The sequence below is a fragment of the Falco punctatus genome (assembly GCF_963210335.1).
Source record: "Falco punctatus genome assembly, chromosome: 1".
In the NCBI taxonomy this organism is placed as follows: Eukaryota; Metazoa; Chordata; class Aves; order Falconiformes; family Falconidae; genus Falco; species Falco punctatus.
The window spans coordinates 58467046-58486987 of NC_137580.1; the positions used below are offsets into that span (position 1 = coordinate 58467046).

Consider the following 19942-nt stretch of genomic DNA (forward strand, 5'->3'; position numbering starts at 1 on the left):
AAAGCCGGCGCTTTCCCCGGGCGGACACGGCTTTTTCTTCTGCCGGGAGCTGCGGGGGTTGGGGGAGGGAAGAGAAAGAGTTGCTTTTGTCATTTAAGCCGTGAATCTCTTCTACATAAAGGTGTTAGAGACATCTGGAAGAAAAGAGGGACCAGCACCCAGTCCTGCGCTCGGCGGACCAGGGGAGCGGCTCTGATGTTCTTTTTGAACTGCTCCACTTTCAAAAGGGGGCAATTTCGTTACATTCTCATTTGTTACACTGTCTTGAACTAAAGGCAGACAAAGCTATACTCTGTCACCCCGAGCAGAATGAAGGGAATCAAAGGATTTTCCCTTAAAAGGACTAATTTTCTCCTTGAATTATGAAAGTAATGGCTAGGTAACAGCCTGTGCTCTGTACCCAACTGCTTAATACCTTCTAAATCCTTCCACGTGGCTCTCCCAGTCGTAGCAATTAGAGCTCATTATAGGCTCATAAGAGCTCTCATTTCGGGGATTACTTAATGGACAATGAAATTTTATCGGACAGAATTATTGAAAAATAAAATTGTAACGAGGCCGATGTGATGTGGGCGCACGCCTTGCATCATTCCGCCTGGTTTGGGATATCTTTGCTTTCAAATGACTTCTTTTCTTGCTCTGGCTTTCAGCGGTGTGTTTTTCTTTGTGTTTTTCTTTGTGGGTTTCCCTCCCCCCCCTTTATCACTGCACTTGGTTTATTATAACAATTACAAATTGCAATTTTGATCTGACTCTTGCTCTGTCTGCCTTCCCTTACGACAGCCCCCTCCCCAGATCCACTCTATCACTGCAGACAGTTTTTTCCACTGAGGTCGATGGGGATTTTTTTATTGTTATTCATTCCCAGAATAGCCTCTCATAAAGGGAAAAGGAGAAAAAAAAAAAAAAAAGAAAAGAGGAAGAAAACACAGAGATTATTTCAACTCTTTGCCAGATGAGCTGTGTTTTAAACGGGAAGAGCCGGGCAAAAGCCTATTCTTGTGCAGTGTGACGGTGATTAAAATCTCACCGGAGCACAGGAGGCAGAGCCCCCGGGCACCCCGGGGGCCGCGGTCCCCACACCTCGGCGGCCCCGCAGGCAGCGGTCCTGGGCCCCGCCGCTGCCCGGGGCCTCGGCTGAGCCCTCGGCAGCAGTTTGGGGAAAAGTAGGTGAGGTGGGAGCCGACCCGCCTAAACCCCGCGAGTCCCTAATTGTTGTCACAAGACGCGGGATTAGCGCATTGCTGGAATAGCTGTCTGTTTACACTCCGGAGCCCCGCCGGCCGGTAAACACTTTCTAATTGAATTCTAATCACATTCAAATAGCTCCATAACCAGCCTCAGCTGCAATTCATAAAACTTTAATTGCCATCCATAAATCCTCGGATCGCCGAGTGCGGGAGCGTCCCTAAAAACACTGTTGCATCGTGCCTGCTTGGGGACGTGGCGGGAAAGGCGAGCGGGGCCGCTCGGGGCGGGGGCCCCGCACGGCGACACTGCCTGCGGCAGGTTGGGGACCGGGACGGGACAGCGGGGCCAGACCCCGGCCCCTCTCCTCCCTTGCACCGCTGAGCCTTGCTGGTCCCGGGGCGAGGAAACGCCGTCTCCATCCGAAAGCGGGGGCAGCAATTTTATTTCCTGGGGTTTAACCGCAGGCGAGGGGGTGCGCGGGAGGGCTGGTAGGGTGTCCGCGTCCCGGCCCGGCTCTTGTGCACAGCAACCGTCTCTAAACACGTTACGGCTATTGAGTCCCTCCCCAGTCTCTGGTAATCAGGCGTACTCTGGGTTTTCTGCTTTAGAGCACAATTATCGCTTCCCTCTCCCGAGTCAAGTGGGATGGGATCCGTAGTCGGTTTTAAACGCCGCTTCGCATCTGCCAAACGAGAACGCGATCGCCCTTCTATTAACGATAAGTCTCTTCTTAAACTCCCATAAAACAGGTCATTGGAAAATCGTTTAATATGCTGCGTATACCTTGGCTTTTTAATGCAATCTGAAATGCTCCGGAGCCACCGACAGTATTTAGCTGTTTATCCAATTTTACTTTGAGTGATTGCTTCAGCAAACTTGGTGGAGATCAAAGAATCCCCCCCCGACATGTTCGCCTTTCATTAGCACTGCGCGCTGCAGTCCTGAAGCGGTCGGGGAAGTTCAGTTGGAAGTTTTCCGTTTTGATACTGTTCGGCTGAGAAGTGTCCAGAAATTTGAAGGCTTTGTCCGTTGGAGTAATTGCCAATTTGGCAAGATTCACTCGAGGTGAAAAGGGCGAGGGGAATAAAAAAAAACCCAACAACCCAAACCCTACAACCTACCCACCCGACGTGCGTGTGCACAGACACACACGCGATCCCTAACTTTGTATCTATGTCTGTATCTGTGACCCTGGCTCCTCTGGTGCGGAAAGGGCCTCCTGAAGGAGTCCTGCGTGCAGGGAAAGGGCCGGACGGGGAAAGGTGTTGTTCCCACGCATCCGTGGGAGTCACGGCCCCTTGGATGATCCCTTACTGGGGGGTGTGTGTGGGTGTGTGTGCCGCGTTGACCCGCCTAGTTCCAGCGCATCACCTGCTCCCCTCTCTCCTTTCCTCCCTGCGGGGGGAAAAGAGCGTGCTTCTCGGAGTAAACCCCCGAGCAGAGGCTCCCTCCGACTGAATTTAAACACACACACACTCATACACACCCCGGGTGCGTTGACAGGGGGATGTGCCTGCGAGCGCGACGTGTGACGGGGCCGCGGGGCAGCAACCCCCTCCTCGGCTTCCCCGCTCCTATAATTTATCTGGGGTGGAGGCGGGGGCGAAGGACTGAACTCATCGGGCGGGCGGACGAGCACGCACACTTTGGCCCCCCCCCCCCGCTTTGCCATCCCCCCCCCCCCTCCGGCAGCCTCTCCTGCCGGCCTGGGAAGCCGGGGAGATTTAGATCTGCGAGGCTTTCAGCCATCACGTGTTTAAATAGTTGATATAAAACCCCGGCGCAGGGGATCCAGGCGGGGGGACTTTAAGACCAGCCCTCTCCAGGGACCCTTTTGTTCAGCTCTCAAACATAAGCACCTTCTCGCCTCGCCAGGACTTCAGTGGCAACTTGGCCAAGCAGGAAAAACCCGACTGTGGGAGAGCCGCCCCCGGCTGCGGCAGCCCTCCGCAATGTCCCGCTCTTTCTATGTCGACTCCTTAATCATCAAAGACTCCTCGAGGCCGGCTCCGTCTCTGCCTGAGCATCACCACGGCCAGGACTTCTTCATCCCTCTCAGCATGCCTTCCCCCCTCGTCATGTCGGTGTCGGGCCCGGGCTGCCCGTCCCGCAAGAGCGGCGCTTTCTGCGTCTGCCCGCTCTGTGTCACCTCGCACCTGCACTCCTCCCGCGGCGGCGGCGGCGGCGGCGGCGGGGCCATCCCCCTGCTCAAGAGCCAGTTCCCCGCCGCCGCCGGCGAGGCCCAGTGCTGCCCGCGGGCCGGCCACACGCACCACCCTCCGCAGCACCCGCCGCCCGCCGCCTCGGTGCCCGCCGCCGCCGCCCTGGGCCACCCGGCTCATCACCCACCTGCCTGCGCCGGCACCACCTACAGCGTCAGCGACCCCCGGAGGTTTCACTGCCTCGGCATGGGTAGGAGCCCCGCGGCCGCCGGGGAGGGGGGGGGGCAGAGGGAGAAGGGGTTCCCCCGGGGGTGCTCGAGGGAGAGCGGTTGCCCCGGAGCGCAAAGCTGCGGGACAATGTTTTGTTTCTCTTCCCCACCCACCGCCCCCTCCCCCGTCCCACTGAAGTTTGTGCTTCTCTCCCGTCCAGGAGGGTCCGATTCCAGCCAAATCCAAAACGGGAAAAGGATGAGGACAGCTTTCACCAGCACCCAACTCCTGGAGCTGGAGAGGGAATTCTCCTCCAACATGTACCTGTCCCGGCTGCGGAGGATCGAGATAGCCACCTACCTGAACCTGTCCGAGAAGCAGGTGAAAATCTGGTTCCAAAACAGGAGGGTGAAGCACAAGAAGGAAGGCAAAGGCACCCAGCGAAACTCGCACGGGGGCTGCAAGTGCAGCACCGGCCAGGGGCATTACCCCAGGTCGGAGGACGAAGAGTCTCTGTCCCCCTCATCGGCTACCGAGGATAAAGAGATCTCCCCGCTATGAGCCCGGCCTGGAGCTCCGCACCCGCCGCCGCGCCCCAGCCCGGAGCGGGACGGCGACACGGTGGCTCACCTGGCCCCGCAGCCCGGGGACAGCCGCCCGCCGACCTGCAGCGGCCGGGGGGTTGCTTTTCGTCCCTCCGCAGTAATAGAGAGAGAGATAAATATATATTTTTGGAATGTAAATGTTCTAGTCGTGAGAGTTCAACTAAAACGTTATTTATGTAACCCCAGGAGCGGGCACCTGCCCTTCCTAACATGTAACACGGGACTGGATCCGCACGGCCCAGGGTGCCTCCCCCCCGCCTCCCCCCAGGCAATTTAAAGGAAAAAAAAAAAAAAAAGTATTTGGAACCGAAAGTCGAGACATTAAAAACTGAAAAGCAAACAAAAACCCGTAGGGCTGAGAACCTCCTGGACAGACTTCTTAACAAAAATAAGAAATAAAGATCGGTCGTTTGGGTTTGGGATGGCGGTTTGTTTGTGAATAGTTTTATATAAAATTTATATTTATATTTATTTAAATAAATGACATCAGACGAGAATTTAATTTTTTTTCCTTCTCCCCACACCCCGTGTCCCCCCAAGTGCGAGCCTAGTCCAAGCAGCGAAGGTGGACTGGCTGGGGCAGGGGTGCGTTTCTTCGTAGTCCTTTGTACGGTGAAAGCATTGGTGTATATGTGTCAGACCTCCGTAAAGACTAGAAATAAATGCCACCGGCTACTAACCCGAACGTGCTTGCTGTTCCCCTGCGATTCGGGACGGCTGTGGGGCGGAGGAGGGTGGGGGACCCCGCTCCGGCCGAGCGGAATGCAAATGAAGCCGCTTTTCTGAGCCGAGCAGCTTTGTGTCCCCTCCAGCGGAGCCAGCGCCCGCCCCCGCCGCGGCTGACAGCTTTCCCCCGGCTGCTCCCCGGCGGCACCGCGCCGGGACACCCGGCTGCCGCTGGCCCGGGGCCGCCGCTGCCGGCAGCGGGGCTGCGCGCCGGGACCCCCCGGCCATGCTGCCCGGCCCGCTGGCACCGCCCGGCTCTTTTCTCACCGAGGGGATGCCTGTGCCCGTCAGCCCTTCGTCAGGCTGAAACTCCGCTGATGTTATCCCAGAATGATGTTAATCAGAAATAAGGGGATTTTGTTATTACTATTTTCACCCTCAGGCGCCCGGACGGCATCCAGTCTTCTCGGTGTTGCTTTCATTCAGGCGCCTTGGCTGAGCTCAGGGAACAAATCCGAGAGCAAACCTGCTCGTGGGGTCAGGCTGATGGGGTTGAAGTGCTCTGCGGCCTGCGCTGGGCAGTGCCTGGCCCCCGGCCCCGTCCTCACTCTGCCTTGGGCCATCCATCCCGAGCTCCTTGCGGGGGGCTGGTGCAGAGTGGCATGGGGCTGGAGCTGGGCAGCCTCAAATGAGCCTCTTGATAACTTTTTTCCTAGTGCCTGCAGGCCCGGCAGACAGCACATGAGCAGGTCAGAAGTACCTTCTGCACACTATGTTATTTGCCACACACTTCTTCCTTGGGTGGGTTTCCCACTAACCCAGCCCACACTTCTGACTTCAGCCTCCAAAACTGTTGCAAGACCTTTCTGGTAAATAATTCCCTGAGCAATCCCTACATTTCCCATATTTGATCTCTAACCTCGGAGCTTCAGCTCAGAGGTATGTCACCAGTTTCACTTGCCTGCTCTGCTTCTAGTGGGAAAACAAGTAATAAGGCTGCTTAGGGTTTCTGTTGCAATGTGAATAACCCAAGCACCCTGGACGCTGGAGAGAGATGCAGCCCAGCACTGTGACGCTCTCACTGCTTGCTCACCTTGGAGAAGGAGCCAGGTGCATGGGCATGTCTGGGGGTAGGATGAAGAGGACCTGGTGTGGCACTGCCCCACAGTCCGGACCAGCTGCAGGACTTGGGGCAGAGGCAGTACCAGCAATGTAGTGGGAGGAGAAGGGAAAGGCAGGATCAAAGTGTCTATTCTGGACTTGGAAAACAAATACAAAATCTCAGTCTTCATATCACAACCATTTCACGGCCTCAGCTGATGGCCTGTACAGAGACCAGCGGCCCACATCCCAGCTAAGCAGGTGAGGATGTTGTTTACCCAAGTAGCAGTCCCTGGACTTGCCAGGCTGGGGACACCAGAGGACCAAAGTCTTGTGGGCCTTGTAACTTCCTCCCAGGAGACCTCACAGAGGGCCCTGCCTCCTCTTACCCTAAAATCTGATGAGGTGGGCGCAGGGAACTTCAGTTCACCTGTATCTAACTTGTTCCTATAATCCCACTGTGTCTTTTCCAACCTAGAAGCTCTGGGAGGAGCTGTTAGCATCACAGAAAGTCCTGCCCACCCTCTCGGCAGTGTCATCCCCATCCTTTGACAGGGGGGAGTCAACAGGCCTGCAGCAGCCTGGGAAGGCAAAGCTTTGCTGGGACAGAAAAAGCATCGCTGCCTTTGAAGCCTAGCACTGGGTGATACTGCAAAACCCAAAGATATTTTGAAACTGCAAAGATACTCCTTAGCCAAGTGTATCTGTTTTTTGGTCTAAGTCTGTGGAAATATGCACCTCAGTGAATAAGCGGGTATTTCCCTCTGCTTCTAGAAGATACACAAGAAGGGATCTCTTCATTGCAGTATTTAACCGTTTCATAAAAATAAAAGGAAAATGGAATTAGTTGCCATTTCTTGCAGTAATCAGTGTTTGTCTGTATCTTTCAAGGGCTGAAAGGGCACAGTGGCATATTATTATCACATACAAGCTATACTGGAGACAGTTGCTGTCCTTACCAGGTTTCTTTCTATCTCAAAGTAAATGTTTCATGTTAAAATTTTGGAAAAGAGGAAGGATGCCTCGACACATCTCAGAAGGCTGGTACAACCAGCTCGACCTGAACCTAGCACTGGGGCATCCAAGCCAGTCTGACAGGAGCAATGCTGGAAGTTGTACATACCCTGCCTGCAGTAAACATATTGTAGGGTTTTGAAGTCCAGCATTCAACAGTTAGATATTTAGGCAAATTGATGTTATAGTGTGTTGGATTTTTTTTTCTTTTTCTTTTTTTGTAACTACTTCTTCTTTCTATTTTTTTTCCCCTCCCGCAAAGTGTGAAATGCAGGTTTTTCACCCCACTGTGCCCAAGACAGGCAGTGTTCAGCTTCCTATTTAATATTCCTCTTATCGTTAGTTTTCTAAGGAAATAAGGATTACACAGTTGCTCTGTTTATCTGTCTGCCACTTATCCTCATTCACTCATAACTCATAAACCCTGTGAACAATAATAATCAGTGGGCTGACATGATAGCTCTGTGAGGGTCTCCAAGATGTCGAGTTCCTACGACTTCTGCAGAGCTCAGCAGCTGGCTGCAGGGGACAGACCTGGGAGACACCTCAGCTGCCACCATCCAGTCTGGCAGGAGTCAGGTAACCTATAAATGGGGGGCAGAGGGATGTCTTTTGCCCAACATCTTGCTAGAAGAGGATGTTTGCAGGGGGAACAAGATGGTCACAGAGGCAGACCTTGACACAGAGGGTATGGTCAGCAACAGGGCTGGGAACAGATGCCACAGAGAAGGCTGAAGGGCCTGGGGGACATGGGACAGCACCAGATAACAGCTTTTTCCTTTTACCATTAGGCATGATCCCAAGGCTTATTTGTTGCAAGTGCAGTGAACAGGAGACAAATGCTACCCTCTTGTTTTCCTTTGGTACTTGTCATGACGATGTTTGAGAGCACTAGAAACACGACTGCATTTATCTTTATCACTCCCGTGGGAGCAATAAATTGGCTTCTCTTCAGAGGTCAAGAGCGAAGCCTCACAGAGGTTCAGACTGCTGCTCCAGCCCTGCCCTCGCATTGTGAGGCTCCATGCAACTTCCCAGCCTTATTCCCGTTTTTAGCACCGGATATAGCCCAGGCACGGTCCCGACATACTCCAGCTGCAGTTACTGCCCTTACTGTGCTTTGAGCAACAGATGTGTCCCACTCCGGGCGGCCAGGAAAAGAGGAGCGTGTGGCAGCTAGCTGCGAGCGCTGCTGCTGTAGCCACTCATCTGGGCATAACTCGATGGCAGAGGAGCTGCCTGTCCCCCGGCGCGGCGGTTTCAGGCGGCGGTGTGTGTCCCGGCTGGCTTCCAGGTGTGGGCTGGCCCCAAGGGGAGGCCCCGGCCGCCCCGTCGGGCCGCCGAGAGCCGCTGCGCGGAGCCCGCCCGCCGGCAGGGACCCGCGGGGGGAAGGTCGCGCAATTAACCCCGTGCATTCGCACGAGGGATGCGAGTTAGGTCTGTGCGAGTGACCCTGCTACCGACCTTCTGTAACCTTTCGGGGCTTGAGTGAGCAAACATAGCATTCCTCCAGCGAAGCTTCCCCCCCGTAGTTATTTATTTGCTTCCTTTAATTCGATTTAAGTCTTTGCAATTAAAAAAAAATAAAATTGGAGGAGGAAAATATCCGTCTTGAAGAGTGTCCCTGATCTTGGTCTGCAGGGCTGGGATCAGACCCCCGGCACCCACCTCTCCCGTTGTGAATCCCCTCCTTGAACCTGGTACCGTGCTCTGACCAGGCCTGTTTGCCCAGGGGCTGCCGCACCCCGCCGTGCCGAGGGCACCGCCGCTCCCCGCTGCTGCCCCCAGGGCTGCCCCGGGGCTCCTGCCGCAACGCCCCTCACCGGCGTCCCGCGCCTCCGCCCCGCACCTAGGGGAGCTCAGCCCGGGGCGGCAGCTCCCTGCTCCCACCCGCCGTGTGGCCGGGGCACCGTGGCAGGACGCGTCCTGCGTCCGTGCCTGGGGGACAGGGACCCCCAGCCCGGAGGGCTCCGCGGTCCCGGCCGGCTGCGGATCCGCCCTGAGGTGAGCGGAGCGAGGTCGGCCCTGTCAGCCGGGAGAGGCGGGCTCACGGCGCCAGCACCCTGGCAGCCATACCCAGGCACCACGTCTAGCTTGCTCGAACTTCCTACTCCCGCCCCACCGCCGAGCCGACCCCGCCGGGGCACGTCCTGGGAGCGGCTCCCGGGTGCCTGGCGCTGGCCGCTGGGCTCGGCCGGCCTCGCTGCCCGGAGTTCGGCTGCTGCCCGGGGCCCTTTGCCCTCTTGCACGGTTCAGCCGACGGCTCAGCCGCGGGACGAGGCCACTCCGAAAGGATCAGGCCCACCCGGGAGTTTCTGCCGTGTCCACGGGGATAAGGCTGCCAGGAAGGGGCGAGTCCGGCTGGCATCGCCCCGGGACCCCGGGCTGGAGGACGCAGGCAGGGCGGGGAGCGCTCCCCTTCTAGGTCCGGTACCCGAAGATGACCTTCGGGAAAGAGACCTGGCCAAAAAAACCCCAGGAGTGTGTCTATATTTATTTTTTTTATTATTTTTTTATTTAAAGCCCTGGCAGCTGCTCGAAAAGGTCCAGGGGTAAACTGACGGTTTTAAGTACGAGCGCGGCAAGCGCATCCCGCAGCCTCCGCGCCCCGCCGTCGGCCGAACGCGGTGCCGCTCTGCGGGAGAAACCCGGGGGCAGTTTGCGGGCCGGTCCCGGGGTGCCGGGAGGGATCCCGGCCCTAGGAAGGCGCCCTCGCCCACCGGACCCCCGCCGGGGCGGAAAGCCGTGCGCTGGGCAGCTGCCCGGGAGTCTCGCATGCCAGAGGAATAACAAACAGTCTGAAACCCGACGTGCCGCTCGGGAAACCTCGGGGCGTGTGTCCGCGCTGCGGCGCGCCCAGCCCGCGCCGTGAAAGCCCCGATTTCACGCAGGAGCCGCTCCGCGCCCCCCTGCGCCCCCCTGCGCGCCTTCCAGCCGGCCTCGCTCCGGGCGGTGCGCCGGCTCCCGGCCCCTCCGCGCCTCCCCCCTGCCCCGACCCCATCCAGCCAGTCGAGGGGGGTTGGAGCTGTTGGAAGCCAACGCCAAGAGATCGGAAGCGTGTGCTGTGTGCTCTGGAAAAATAACTAGTTTCAGATTAATGAAGGAGTGACAATTTCAAGGCTAACGTTGGCACTGCCCAAGCCAGAGCGTGGGGAGCTCGCCAGGCTTTGCTTTATATTGTCTACTTTTCTGAAGAGCAGACAAAGATGGATAGAGAGACATTGAAAAGCAGGAGGCGTATTTCAAACAGTTCAATAAAGAGGGTTGTCACTTAAAGACAAGAACCATAGTGCTTTGATGACTTTGTATTAGCCTCACCGTTTCAAATAAGTGACTCTACTCTCTTTGCGGAATTCACCGAGTTTTAGTAGATGACACTTCAGTGAAGCCGCTTTAGACAGGAACAAGAGCTTGTAACTGCGGGGCAAAACTCCCCTTCGGGCCGGTTTTGCAAAGGAGATAGCCGATCCGAGGCTGTTTGTTTCTTTCCGTCTTCAAACTAAGGAACCTCGCTAAAATCAAGGTTCGCAATTTGCGCGGAACCGCTGTGCAGAAGACGGAAAACCGCTCCGCTTCCGTGTGACTGGCGAGGGAGCGGCGGGGAGATGGCGAAACGCCGGGGAGAAACGCTGCCCCCTCGCCACACCGCCTCCTGCACCCTCGGAGAAGGCACCCACGGGGGATGCTGCAAATAAAGTTGCGTGTAACCCCTGCAGCCCACGCGTGCTCCCACCCGCGCGGGGCACCCCCCATGCGCGGAGGCGGCCGTCCCGCGCGGCCGCTCCCGGTCTCGCCCCCCGCTCAAGTCCCCGGCTCCGCCGCCCCCGGGGCCTTACTCAGGCTGGGGGGTCACCGCGCCCCTGCCCGGGGGTGTGCGGCGGGGGGAAGAAGGGCGCAGCCCTCCGGGTGAGGCCTTTCTGCCAAACCCGAGATTTTTTATTTTATTTTCTTTCTTTCTTTTTTTTTTTTTTTTTTTTTTTTTTTTTTTTAAGATGGGGACCCCCGACGGCTGCAGCCCCCCCAGGCTTTGAAGGCACAGCGAAAGGGCTTCGCTGCGGGTTTGAGCGAACCATTTAGTCACTGTTTCATTAGGCACTATTTGAACCTTGCAACATGTGGTAATTTCTGGGGCAAGCTGAAAAGGGGGGATTATGTAGGAGGGACACAAGGAAATTAGCTAACGGTTAATTTAACTCGTTTTCTGGTAGAATTTTCGATACATTCCTAATTGACTGAGGAGGCAGGTGAAGTCTTCAGTTCCAGGCAGACTCATTCACGGTGAGAATAAATGGCTCTTTTTCAACTCACACTGCTCACAATATATCATCAGGGCAAAGACACGCAATGAATATGTTGATTTTTATTATTATTGTTATTATTATTACTATTAATGGAATTACACCCTGCTACGCAGGTGTGAGGGTAAAAACCTATACTGCGATGAAATCAGATTAACAATGAAACGAGGATTTTATTAGCTTTCGATGTCACATAGACCTGGATTTAAACTGTCAAAACAAGAAACAAGAGGGGGGGAAAAAAGATACTCTGAAGGCAACAGTGCCAATCGACGGGCAGAAGTAGCAGCCTGGTAGCCAGATGATAATTAGCTGTAATTCACGGTGAGTATCCATACCCCGCACTCTACGCTATTTATATCATATAGAGAATGTATGATTAGCCTATAATGGCAGATCTCTTTTGAGTCCGGGATTTGCCAATTAACCCGAATCACCTCGACTTGCTATGAAGCGGGAACATTTGCTCACAAGGTCCGAGTTTTAATAAGCCATTAGATGATGTAGCAAATAAACTCTGGCTGAGACCTTTCCCGTGTTGGCAGGGGAAAGGGGCCCAGCCAGGCCGGAGCGTCCCGGGAAGCCCTTGGGAGCAACCCGGGGAGCTGCGGACGGGAGCTGCGACCCCGCACCGGGGGGCGATGGGCTGGAGGTGACCCGGCACCGAGGGGCGGCGGGTCGGAGGTGACCCGGCACCGGGGGGCGGCAGCGCTACCTGCGCGGCAATGGGCGCAGGCGGGCAGAGCCGGCCGCCGGGAGAGCCCGCCACGTCTGCCAAGGGCCCCTTTGTAACCTGCTATAGAAAATGGAGGTATTCTGCATGACAAAGCCCAATTAAGCTCGCTATTCAGGACCTCTGCAGCTGGTAGCCCATTGGGAGAGTGGGAGGAAACGCGAATATATTAATTATGCGAAGGGGCGGTGAAAAAGACCAACAACTGCGGTTCTGGGTTGGGTGTTGGGTATGTTTGTTTGGTTTTTTACGTGTCAGCCCCGTTATTTATGCATGTATATGATGGCCGAGGCGGTGGGCGGAGGAGGAGGGTCGGGTGGGGCGCTGCGCGGGGGGCACAAGCCCCGGGCCCGTCGGGGCGCTGCCGGCCGCAGCCCCCCCGGCCCGGCCTGGCCCTGCCGGCAGCCGCCGGAGCAGCCCCCGCCGGCCTCGGGTGCTGGCGGAGAAGAGCAAGGGAGGCTGCCGGCCAGGCTGCGGGTGCCAGTTTTCTTCAAGAAGCCTCTCTCTCTTTATTTTTTAATTGTCACTCAACAGTGGTCAGCTGTGAGCCTGCCAAAGGGCTTTCACAGGCCGAGGGGCACGAAACACCAGGGCAGACTGCGGGCCAGCCAAAGAAGAGAAAATACTGGAGACCCAATGTTAAGATTGACCTACACAATCCATTTGCTTTTCAGTTTTACCTTCCCAAGCCAACAGCCCATAATACATGCATGACTGTAGTCGGTATGTAAAATATAATTTCGGACTCCAAAATCCAAAGTGCCGGAGAAACATCTTGCATGACATTGTCATCTTCCTCTAAATAATCTGACTCTCATAATAGGAGATGAGGTTTAGTTCAGAGCCACGTGCCACTGCACACAGAACCATGCTTGGGATCATGCAGTCTTCAGCTGTAACCACGAGTGCATGGATGTGACCACAGATCTTTCCCTTTTCTCCTGTAGAAGCATACAATGACAGAGAAAATTCAAGCTGTTTTCATGCTACAAGTGCTCCCAGCCTTCTCAAAATGGCACAAAGTTTAGGCCAGAACATAGTCAACCAGACATGTTGAAGATGCAAATAGCAGTCAGCCAAGAAGTATACTTGGCACATGACGTGCAACTCATGTGAACAAAAACTTGGTATTCTGATTTTTCTCCAGTATGCTTAAATTTTAACTAACCTACCACCATTATCCTCTTCTTCTAGAACAGTTGTCAGAGCAGTCACTGCCTCCTACTCTCAGTGTTGCTACAGAAAAGCAGGTAGACACACTCAGCTTGGCTACCACAAAGGAGGGATACATTGCTTTTTGTTTCAGTTCCTGTGGAAGACCAGCACTGGCTTTTGGTGCATATTCTGAAGTGGATAGACAGGGATCCTATGCTGACTTTCATTAAACTAGTAATAGTAAAACCACCACAAAGTCTTCAGGCATGTGAGTGACTCAGCTGAATACAGGACAACTGTGTGGGTGAGTCAATCTTGCTGGTGTAAAAACTGCAGTACCTCTGACAGGGAGCTAGGATAGTAGCAGAAAAAAATGCTGCTTGATGCCAGCAGCATCAATTTTCATGTTACTGTCACTATTTTCACCTGTTCCCATAGTTTTCTTTTGAGATTGCCTTTCTTTTAATTATTCAGTCAAATGAAAGATAGATTTTAATGAGTTAATGAACAGACAGACATCAGAGGGGTTTTTTTGTTTGTTTGTTTTTTTGTTGGTTTTTTTTTTTCAGGATCTACCAATTTTTCACAGGCAGAAGATACCATCTCTAAAATCATTGTATTAAAATTTGGCTGCCATTAAGAAAAGATTAAAAGACAGAGGTTTTTAGGGTTTTTTGGTACTGCCTGTTTTCTCTTGATAAAAACATTTTTCAGGATCTGATTTGTCTTTTTTAATTAATGCAAGACTGAGTGGGCTTAGGTAATGTACAGTTTAATAGATTGTGGCAGTTCAGTCCACTGGGTTTTCAGCAAAAGTTGTCAAATTGGAGTAGAGTTGTCAAAGTTTTTTTCTCTTTCCCAGTTGCTCTGAAATGTGAGTAAGTGATGGCATGCATAGAAATTAGCTCTCTAGTTTTTGTTTTTTCTTAGGCAAAGGTAAAATTCAGTCAGTTCCAAATGTATGTCCAGCTACACCATGCTGCCTCAGCAATGGATTGCCCCTCAAGGAAATCTCCCCCTTTGTGATAAAATGAACAGATGTTTTTATCTTCAGAACTAACTTTCAGAATGGGTTTAAGCTAGAAATCTGTTTTAGGGAAACAACTCAGACCTTGCGAGATAGCTGCCATCATAGGTGAGCGCGAGAAGAAAGAAAACCCCAGTAGTTGAAGACCTTCTACAATACAGGTACTGAGTCCTTCAAACACCTTGATTCAGGTGGAAATATTTAGGAGCAAGACTGAGATCATCACCTTGATACTTGGAGGGCTTCTTTATTGCATATACTGTGAGTATAGGTAATAGGGTCAGCAGATGCAAGTGTCCTTAGGGTGTGAAGGCACGTGTCTTCTGCCACGGTGCTGACCTCAGTGGCTGCACTGATGCTGCTGAGATTGGAGCAGCAGTGCTGGAGCTTGCCACCCTGAGGGCACCGGCCATTGTGCCCATCAGAAAAGCAAGAAGGATGATGCTACTTTTTTGCATAGAGGGAAACCCTGTGAAAGTAAATGGAAGTGAATCCTGAGAAGCAGAGGCTGTGAGGATGATGTGTATTGGCCTTGTTTATGCTGGAGTTTCATGAAACAAGCCAGTGTTGTTGCTGGAAAAGATGGCCTTTGCCTCCTGTCATTCCCTGCCTCTTGTTCTCCGGCTCTTCCATCTTTTGCACTTGTTTTTTTCCTATGGAAACTTCTGCCCTTGCCTTCATCCCATTTCTTGAGAAGTACACAAAACCAGAGGATGTGATCAGGTCATCTTGTTTACAGTCCTGCACCTACACGGGAGGAGACAGCATCAGTATCTCTTAAGACTTGTACTCTTTTCTAATTGATATTGGCTAACAGATCCCAAAATTACAGAGCAGCTGAGTGGGTGGGGACAAGCTTAAGAGGCAGAGACAGGGACAGGCAGATTGCTCTCATAAATTTAATCTCTTTAGAAAATGAGGTTTACACTATCAGCTGCTGGCAGAAACTGCACTCCCATAGTTGCTAGGTCAAAGCTGAGATGGTTTAAAAAATCTTCAGTATAAATGCAGCCTTTGAAAGAGGTTTCTCTGGAGGAGGACTTCTAGCGTGCTTAAGGTACAGGACTATCAGCAGGAACATGCCATGCCTGAAGCCATAAAGCTGACATGCTTCCGGGGTCCTTTGCCCTTAAGAACTAGGGGGTTCTGACCTGCAAAGAAAAGACTTGCATAAAACTGCAGGAAGAGAAGGGAGTAAACATAGTGTGTATTTAGAGCAAAGGACAGTACTGATCTTCTGTTTTCATAACTGTTTTTTCCCTTGTTAGTCTTGTGTTTAGTTCTTCCCATAACTCTAAAGGGAAGTGGAAGAAATCTACTGTTTTTAAACTTTTGTTAGTGTCCGTGTCTTCTCCACACCCCCCTCCCTGGCAAGCTCAAGGGCATTTGAAGAAATTTGACATTTGAAATTAAACAGTAATTTCTGTGTAAAAAGTAAACAGGAGATAAAAATGTTTGAAAGAAAATTCTGTTATACCTTAATTTAGAACTGCCAGCTTCAGCTTCCCCAGGCTCTGCAGCGAGCTGCAGTCCTCAACCAGCAAGGCTCCCCTTGGCCTTCCTACTTCAGTTTACTCAGGATTCAGCTTTTCTTGAGGGAACTTGGAAATCAGTTATGTCATATTTTGTGGAAAGATGATATTTTAGGTTTTGGGGTTTTTTTGATTTTTTTTTTTTTTGCATAGAAAAGCAGGGTGTATTATACACCAGTCTTTCTACTACGTAACACTGTCTTTCACAGAGCTAATAACACAGAAACAACTTGTTCCGCTGGATTTGTGGTATTCCTTTTTTCTGGTTTGGGGATCATTTTAGAATGAGATAGGGAAGCACTCGCTTCCCTTCCACTTTCTGACATCTTTACTCTTTAGAAGCAAGCAGAATAATATTGGACAGCAGTTTATAGTTAATTTGTTGGTTTTATATGCATACTTTCTATTATATGTGTAAGAGCATGTGCAGTTCTTGCTACACACTGAAATGAGCTATAGAAACTTGTGTTTTAAAAGTTTATTTACACACAAAACCGGTATACATTTGCAAAAGGCATGTTTTTGGCGGGGGACGCTGGCAAGTCTACAGAATTAGCAGCTCTGGGAATGGGCAACATCCAGGCGGGAGACAGGGAGTGAAAGAAGGCATGGTCCAGCCAGCTCCAGGGGGGACTGGTGGGGAGCACAATCCTTGCAGCAACATGCTCCAACAGGGAATTTGAAGTAATGCCATCTAATGGAGAGCGGGAACCGCTGCAGCACTAGGGAGCATTGAGGTCTGGGGTCAGTTCAGGGGACCTGGGTGGGCGTTCCCGCCTGGCCCCTCTGTGGAAGGTGTGGTGAAAGCAAAAGGTGAAAGTTAAAAAGAGAAAGTGCAAAACAAAAGTTTTTCCTATGAAAAGACGTATTTTGATTCATTGGCAATTTTACTGTTCAAGCTGCCAGACTATATAAAAGGGGGAACAGGAATGACCATCAAATCAAAGAGGGGATGGGGATTTGAAAACTTCATTCTTATTGTAGCCAGAGGAGAAAATGGCACAACATGAATCCATTCTAGGGACAACGATTGCAAATGAGAATGGGAATGGCACAAAGGTAACCTGTTCCAGTCCTAACAAGGTACACTTGTGTGGTCCTAACACGCTTTCGCTCTTTATTTTGTGCAATTTGCCAGATTGTTTGCTAGAATGACTGCATGCTCCTAGCCCTGGAGCAGTGCATTAGCAAATACATTTTAATCTTTGAACAGAACTTTCCACTTTAATTACATTAATGTTAATCAATAAACATGTTTCAGCGACTAAGGCAATACTTGCTGTATCAGCCTATTCCAGCCACTTAAAGCACTCCAAAAAGTAGGTTTTTTGCCTAGGATGAGCTGTGCTTATTCTCAGCTGACAAGGTTATGTGACAAATGTTTCAAACTGTGTGCCTGGCTCAGATACGTACAAACACAAGTGGACCCACAAACAAACCTTGAAGTGTCTGTGCATGCACACAGTTGCAAACGCAAAGCCGGATGTATGTGTAAATGGGAGTTCGCTTACACACACTGACTAGCTGGGGCAGAAAACAGCATGAAAACGCTGCTTTAATTGTTTTAGAAAGTGAAGTGGGGTGGGAATATTTGCCTGGGCCACTTGGTGCTGTTAGCCATTTCCCACTCTCCTGGGAAAGGACTGGGAAGGCTTTGCTGGTTTGTAGGTACAGGTTGCTGGGTTTGTATCCAGCTAGAAGTGAAGCAGGACAGGAATCAGGAGTGAATGCCAGTGAGGGTCAAACAGGTCCTTACAGAACCCCCCTGGGGACCGTAAGAGAGCTGTTAAGTCTTAACGCCATAGGGCTGGAGGAGGGCTGAGGGTAAGTACGGGCCAGGATGAAAGGTAAGTCTCTCCAGTTACATGGTATATTTTTTGTAGAACATTCAAATCCTTTAATAGAATTTGTTAAAACCTGACTAAAAGTTGTGTGACATATATATATATATATACACACACACATACATACATACATACACATGCATACACACTTGGCATCTTATCAGCACACTCAGGAAATCCCAGGATTATGTGTTGCTTAGCAAATAAATGACAACTTTGAGAGGTACTTATAGGGGAAAATACACCCAGGCTAAGTTTATAACATACTTTATATTTTTTTAATCAAAGATTCATACTACAGATAAGAAGATGGGATTGGTGATGGCTTCACATTTAGGGCTTTATTAGGTTTTCCTTCTAACACAAAAATATTTGTATAATTCTATTCTAATTATCCATGCCAGAGGAATTAGCTGCTTTCCTTCATTTGCATTTTTCAGTTCTTTCTGGTACTTAATAGTTTAAAAATGCTGTCTTTTTTGGGACTCTATTGTCTTTCTGCTATTGTGGTATTTGGAAAGCACCCACCACGTATGTACAGTCAGTGGTCTCATCTTAAATTTATTATCAGTATTCTGAGTAAAAGGAATAGATTTTAAACAAAATGAATAGACTTTAAGTGCTATGCACTGAAATAAATGCAAGTGTTTATTTGAATGGATCATAACGTATTCATGTGTCTCAGCAACACTGAGGAAAAATAATTTTCCAGATACACAGGTCATAAAATAGCAGGATGTGCTAATTCATTGTCTAAATGAGATGGATTCTCTCTGAAGGTTTATATTCAAATGCAAATCTGAAGAGAGAGTGATGTTTGTGTTTCTTTTAGATACCTGCAGAAGAAGGAGCTAACACCATTGCAGCACATCACGACCAATGCTGTGGGCAACCCAAAAGTAAGAGCAATGCAGGAGACTTTCCATCAGCTTTCTTCCTCTATTTTTTAAGGTTTTATTAGTCCAATGTTAAGCCTTAAGAAACCAAACTACTTTGCTGCATTCGCAATGCAGAGCAAACCCTCAGGAACAGTACTGCACCTTTATTCAAAATAGTTCTCTGCTAAAAACAAATGGAAAGCTATCACTGAAGTTATCACTTCATTGTTATCTGTTTGTTTGTTTGTTTATTTGCCCAAGCTGAAACGTGTACACAGATTATTTTCTGTTAATACTGAATGGTAATAATTAAAGCACCCCTTTGAAAACAGCTTTACTCTAAGCACAACAGCCCAAGGAAACATAAAATAATACCTAAAAAATACATGTGGCTCAGGCCACTTCAGCACACTTATTTTCCTCCATGGACTGTATCACAGCCTGCTGAAATAAATTCTTAGACTTGGATGCCTGAAGCAAGGCAAAATGAACCCTCACAGGCCAGAAGAAAATGAAAATACAAGAATTGGCTATGCTATATATTTCACAGGGTGTCAGAGCTTGCTGTTGTTTTACATTTACTTAGACTGCAGCAATGTGAGAGCTGTTAATGGCAAGACAACCTCCCACCCTCTGCTCTAAATAATGATTATAAAATGCTGTAAGTATGCCTTGGCATTTACATACATATATCATTTTTTTGAAAACCAAAATTAAGTATACAACATTGTTAAGGGACTATTTGTATTTCTTAAGGTGCTTAGAATATCCAGCATTGTGTTCAAATTCTTTGAGAAACATAATCATTATACCGTATAGAGGATTGCAGCTTGAAATACTCAGAAAAGAGTCAGAGCCAGAGAGAAAGAGACACACACTTCACTCTAAGCAAACACTTCTCTTGCTTGGAGCACAAAGAGCCATCTTGTTTATAGTGTTTCAAGTGAACCGTTTTAGAGGTGCTGTAGTGGATTTCCAAGAAGAGTTGACAGTGCTATTGTTAATCCCACTCAGCGTGCACGGATTTCCCCTTGGGAACCAAGTCCAACAAGCCTTTGAACCAGGAGACTTTCTTATTTGATGACTTCTTTACAGACCTGATCCTGCTTTCACTTCTGCAGTAGGTTAGATCAGCTAAAGGCATTGCAGGCATGTGCTTTAAAGAAAAATCTTGCAAATAGTTTATAACAGGAGGGAACGGTAGATTGATGCTCTTAGTATTTTGTACCCATTGATTTGTCTCTCATCAGTATGGCTATACACTAGACATGTACCCAGGCTTTTAATTAGAGAATTCAATGTTGTTTAAGCACACTTCAAAGGTTAAGTGTGTGATTAAGTGTTTTCCTGAATAATTCTCTGGAGACACCTCTCTCTTTCCGTGCACACAGAGGCAACACACTCAGCCTGGGTACCTGCACATAGATGGCTAGAGCTGGCTGCTCTAAGTTCCTTCTCGGTGGATATAGCTTTAAAATAAGGTTGGACAGTTTCCCATTTCCAGATCACATATGTCAGCCTCTATC

The 19942-nt window shown here is 50.5% G+C and overlaps 1 protein-coding gene across 1 annotated transcript; it reads left to right on the forward strand.

Moving 5' to 3' along the window:
• Positions 1–692: 692 nt before the first annotated feature.
• On the forward strand, positions 693–19283 carry GSX2 (GS homeobox 2). Its single transcript, XM_080386134.1, has 2 exons — positions 693–3603; positions 3784–19283. Exons 1-2 carry the CDS (start codon positions 3144–3146, stop codon positions 4122–4124), a joined length of 801 nt encoding a protein of 266 aa, XP_080242260.1. The 5' UTR covers positions 693–3143; the 3' UTR covers positions 4125–19283.
• The last annotated feature ends 659 nt before the right edge of the window (positions 19284–19942 follow it).